The sequence below is a fragment of the Phyllostomus discolor genome, chromosome X, assembly GCF_004126475.2.
Source record: "Phyllostomus discolor isolate MPI-MPIP mPhyDis1 chromosome X, mPhyDis1.pri.v3, whole genome shotgun sequence".
Lineage (NCBI taxonomy): Eukaryota > Metazoa > Chordata > Mammalia > Chiroptera > Phyllostomidae > Phyllostomus > Phyllostomus discolor.
The window spans coordinates 93865767-93871156 of NC_050198.1; the positions used below are offsets into that span (position 1 = coordinate 93865767).

A 5390-nucleotide genomic window follows, 5' to 3' on the forward strand; every position below is an offset into this window, starting at 1 on the left:
GGGGGGGCCGGGGGGCGGGGCACACATACATCTCTATGTGTATTGATGCCCCCTCATTTTATCTAGATATAATTGACCCACAACACTGTTTAGTTTTAAGGCATAGAGCATAATGATTCGATACATGTATATACTGTGAAATGACTACCAGAATTAGTTTAGTTATCCATCACCTCACATACTTACACATTTTCCCCCTTGTGATGAGAACTTTTAAGATCTTCTGTGTTAGCTACTTTCTGCATTGATGTTCAGTTTGCACCCTTTCTGAAGATGTGCTCATACTGATTCCCTCCTTGAACGTGCTAGGTGGTGCGTGTTGGTTGGGTATGGAGTCCAAGCACTGTCCCTGGCTTTTCAGGGCCCCACACCTTCCAGCTCCATCTCATACCACAGGGCCCCTGGAGACCATGAGCTCTGTCCAGTGCAGATTTTAGGCATGAACATAAATGACCATGCGTGTGCCAGCATGCCACAGGGTCTTGGACACAGAGTGATCTGTCTGGAATGCCTTCCCTCCTGCCTCAACATGGTGGACTGATACTCATCTTTCAGCGCTCACCTTTGGGGTTTCACCTTCTGTGCAGCCTCGTTTGGCTTCTACCAGAAGAGTTAGTGGCTGGGTTTTCCTTTCTGGAGGAAGTGGGACTCTAGTCTCTGTTACACGCTACTCTAATGGTTGCTCACTTGCTTGTCCCCTCAGCATTTGGCCCTGTGTGGTGTCTGTGCCCCCGCAGCACACACTGCTCACCTTCTCTTACCCCACCCCACAGCTCCAACACAGCAACACACAGTGCTCACTTATCACATGGCTTGTCCCCTAGTCCCCAGTGCCAAATACTTGATGAGGCTTCCATAAATACTAGCTGGTGAACTGCGACCAGGCACCCCATTCTAGAGCAATTTCAGGGTTGAGTTTCACTTTGGACATGGATGTGCATTCCCTGGTTTGTGTTGGGAACCTCAGCACCTTGAGGACAGAGCCAAGAGCAAGGAAGCACCTGCTGTGGACCAAGCCATGTCCCCATTCCTTGGTTCATCTTTCTCCAGGGTATCAGTGAAGATAGCAGTGTGGCCAGGGGGGTCCTGCTTCCTCCCCTTCAGGGCTGCATTCGGTGAAACTGAGGAGTGGCAGGAGTTGAAGGGCTGAAGAACCTAGGTCCCCAGGTCTCCCATAGTGTGGAGCAAGGGCAGGGTTTCCAGTCCAGACTGTGTGCTCCCAAGGACAAGCTCAAAATGAGACTGTGTGTTTGTGCCTCCCAGGGCCCTGCAGCCTCAAGGACCGACATGCAACCTGCTCCATAGATACTTGTGGCGTGTCATGAATATATGAATACATGTTCTTGTGTTCTCTATTCCCTCTTTTGCAAGCGTTGCAGAGGAGGCAAAGAGCTGGGAAAGAGCGGGGGGGGGGGGTCTTTGAGAAAATGGGTCAGCAGACTGCAGGAGAGCTTGCCTCACTTGCCCCAGCTCCCACTCCAAAAAGGAGTCGTTTCCTTGGTGGCAGTGATGTTGGAGAGTGTGTGTGCACGCTGAGGTGGGAAGAGCCCACCTGAATGTGAGAAAAAACGTTTTGCTTGGCTTTGTTCAGGCCAGGCAAGTGTATTCACAATGCCCCCCCCCCCCGCCGCCCCCGTACAATGTAGGTGATCCAATCACTTAAATGTTCTATGGGGTGAGGAGGGATAACACAAAACATCCTAAACCGAACCTGTATTCCCTCAGTGCACCGTGGAGCCTTTCCCTGCTGCTTCTTTATAACGTTCAGGCGACCTGAGAGGCTGAGGACTCACACCCACGTCACCCTCAACCCAAGCTTCTCGGTCCTGCCCCCTCCCACCGCCCGCAGCCCCGCAGCAGCCACAGGGGGAACCAAAGAGACAGACGCCTTCCCAGCTGCCCGGACCGCAGACGCCAACACCCCCTGCCCCCCACCACGCGCCGCCCTCCCGCGCCCCGCACGCTTGTCCACGACTGAGCAGCGGCAGCAGTAAACTGGAGGCTGCAGCGACTCGCAAAGGCGCGCTCCTGGCAGTGCTTGCCATCCCAGGTGACTTGGGCTTGCCAGGTCTGCTGGCCCAGGGTCCCCAACCCAGCACGCTCCCGTCCCGGGCTCCGGCGCCCACCAGCCCTGCTGCCCTCTCCCGCCTCTCCACACCCCCCACCAGATTGCGGGAAGGGAGGTCGCGGCAGCGGCCCGGCAGCACCGGCGACCGTGGCGACAGCTGCAACAGTGGCGGCGGCAGTGGCGGCGGCGGCTGCAGCGGCGGCAGAGGCTGCGGCGGCGACCGTGGCAGAGGCGGTGGCGGAGGCCTCGGTAGCAGAGACGGAAACAGAAGTGGAGACTGAGGTGGAGGCCGAAGCCTCAGTAGAGGAGGCAGTGGCAGAGGCCACCCTGGGGGAGGCGGCAGCCGCCCTGGCCAGGGAAGAGGCAGAGGCCGCTCTGGCCGCAGCAACCCTGGCGCTGGCGGAGGCCAGTGCCGATGAAGCCTCTACAGCAGGAGAGGCTGAGGTGCCTGCGTTGGACGAGAAGGATGCTGCTGAGGATTCGGACGCGGAGGCGGAGGCGGAGGCGGTGGCAGCGGTGGCGGCGGCGGCGGCGGCCGCGGCGGCGGCGGCGGCGGCGGCTGCAGCCACCGCGGATGCGGAGACAGGCGGGGGCTCCGAAGAGAGCCCAGACTTTCCTATGGCCTCGTTGTACGTAGGAGACCTGCACCCTGAGGTGACAGAGGCAATGCTGTACGAGAAGTTCAGCCCCGCAGGGCCTATCCTCTCTATCCGCATTTGCAGAGACAAGATCACCCACCGCTCCTTGGGCTACGCATATGTCAACTACCAGCAACCGGTGGATGCCAAGCGGGCCCTGGAGACCCTGAACTTTGATGTCATCAAGGGCAGGCCAGTGCGCATCATGTGGTCCCAGCGGGACCCCTCGCTGCGCAGGAGCGGGGTGGGCAATGTCTTCATCAAGAACCTGGGCAAGACCATCGACAACAAGGCTCTGTACAACATCTTCTCGGCGTTCGGCAACATCCTCTCCTGCAAAGTGGCCTGTGACGAAAAGGGGCCCAAGGGCTACGGTTTCGTGCACTTCCAGAAGCAGGAGTCCGCTGAGCGGGCCATCGATGCAATGAATGGCATGTTCCTGAACTACCGGAAAATCTTCGTTGGGAGATTCAAGTCCCATAAAGAACGAGAGGCTGAAAGGGGAGCTTGGGCCAGGCAGTCCACCAGTGCTGACGTCAAAGATTTCGACGAAGACACCGACGAGGAGGCCACCCTGCGATGAAGACATCCCAGGAGCGAGCCAGCCAGCAGAGCCAAACCTTGGCTCCGACCCGGTTTACAACCCGCTCTTTGTCCCCCTAACCCACCAGCAGTGTATTGTATTGAGAGTGCAGCGCTCTCGCTCGCGCTCTCTCTCTCCCTCCTTCCCTCCCTCTCTCCCTCTCTCTTTCCCTCTCTTTCTCTCTGTCTCCCTCCCCCCTCTTCCTCCCTCTCCTGCCCTCCCTTTCACCCTCTATCTTCTCTTCTTTTTCCTTTCCTCCCCACCCCCCACACCCACCAAGGGCATTGTGAATAATCTTGCTACTCTGTGCCATTTGATAAACTAGACGCTGCCTCCTCTCCTCCTGGTTTGGTTTTAGAAAGCAACTTCTCGCTTTGTTTACTGCACAGGTGATACCATTTCATGGTAGAAACATCAGAAAGGAGAAAGAAATCAGATGAGGGGAAGCCAAGAGAGTACTCGCTGCCCCTTATCCTGCTACCCAGAGACGACTACTTGTACCTTTTTGGTGTGCTGTTTTTCCAGGCCGTCTTCTCTCCCTCCCTCCCCTCCCCGTTCTCACCCCCCACCGCTCCTTCCCTTTTAACACACTCTTGTAGACTGGTTCATGTATGTGGTGTTTCTGAACATGCATTTTCACAAACTAAAACCAAACAAAAATCAACCCACTGAACTTCTTTCCATGGCATTCAACAGGCTCCCTGGAATGTCACATTCAGTGCCTGCAGAGTGTATGGATGGATCTTAATATTTCTGTAACCATTCCCACATTGTTGGACATTCAGGTGGTGCCTAGCTCTTTCCCTATGTTGAAAGCCAACACTGCGTACTCTGATGAGTGACTCCTTCCTTGTCAAGCCAAATTTTTGCTGGCATACCAGACAGTCATATTAACTGCGGACTTGCAGGATCCACCCATGGACATTTTAAACACTTCTCCTGTCTGTTGCCAAAAGACCCCTTCATGAGTATTGTACCGATTTGCATTCACGCCCACCAGCACAGCTAGTGAAAAAGAGTATGCCCATTTCCCCTGCATAGTCTCCTGGTAACTGCGATTGATGTGTGCGTGTGAGTGTGTGTGTGTTGGCCAGCTGGATGAGCTGCAAATGGCATTTTGCTGTCCTTGGTTGTTTTCCTGGATTTAAGTACTGTGTATCACCTCCTTCCCCTGTGCCTACTTCCTGCCATTTTCCCATTGTCAAAAAAAATTATAACTCAGCTTCATTGCAGAAAAAAAAAGTCACGAAGCAGATGAGTTAGCAGAAGGACATTGATATCACCAGTTAGTAATCAATCCTTATGACCACCTGTGTCTTCCTGGATCATTTTCAACTGCACCTGCCCAATATTTTTCATGTGAAATATACGTGAATTTTAATGTATATACTGTTTCAATATCTGCTTTTCATACATAAATATATAATATAGATATATATAGATGTATAGTTAGATATTCTCAAACTTCTTTTCATGTCATTAAATATTCTCCTAAAATACTTTCCTTGGTTGTTTAGTGTTCCAGTGGATGGGTTAGATAGAGGAATAGATAGATGTGTGTATGCATCTATTTCCATATTTAGATATAAATAGGTGTTTTTTCACTGCTTTATTATTGTTCAACATTTGAGTGGCTTTTTTTTCTAATCTAAACTCAAACTGCTAGTAATATCATAGTGCACATAGCTTGTGTACATTCAAGATTATTTCCTGAACAAACATTGCCAAAAGAAGAGTTGAAGGCTCAAAGGAAACAGAAGGTTCAAAATCATTTCATTTTTTGGTCTAGTAGTGCACTATTGATGAGAATGCAGACTGGTGCCACCACTGTAGGAAACAGTATAGAGTATCCTTAAAAAAATAAAAAGAGAAATCTCTTTTACCCAGTCATTCCACTTCTGGGAATATATCTTAAAAATCCTGAAGCACCAGTACAAAAAGTATATGCACCCATATGTTCACAGCAGTGCTATTTACAATAGGCAAGATTTGGAAGCAGCCCAAGTACCCATCAGTGAATAAGTGGTAAAAAAAAAAGGCTGTGGTACATTTACACAATGGAGAACTACACAGCAGTAATAATGAACCAACTCTTACCCTT

The 5390-nt window shown here is 51.9% G+C and overlaps 1 protein-coding gene across 1 annotated transcript; it reads left to right on the plus strand.

The window, feature by feature from the left end:
• The first annotated feature begins 1982 nt into the window (after window positions 1–1982).
• LOC114505311 (polyadenylate-binding protein 1-like 2) lies at window positions 1983–3444 on the plus strand. Its single transcript, XM_028523201.2, has one exon. It carries the CDS (start codon window positions 2687–2689, stop codon window positions 3287–3289), a length of 603 nt encoding a protein of 200 aa, XP_028379002.1. The 5' UTR covers window positions 1983–2686; the 3' UTR covers window positions 3290–3444.
• The last annotated feature ends 1946 nt before the right edge of the window (window positions 3445–5390 follow it).

Excerpts from the sequence above, each read along its gene's own strand:
- LOC114505311 (XM_028523201.2), top strand. The coding sequence starts at position 2,687 with ATGGCCTCGTTGTACGTAGGAGACCTGCACCCTGAGGTGACAGAGGCA.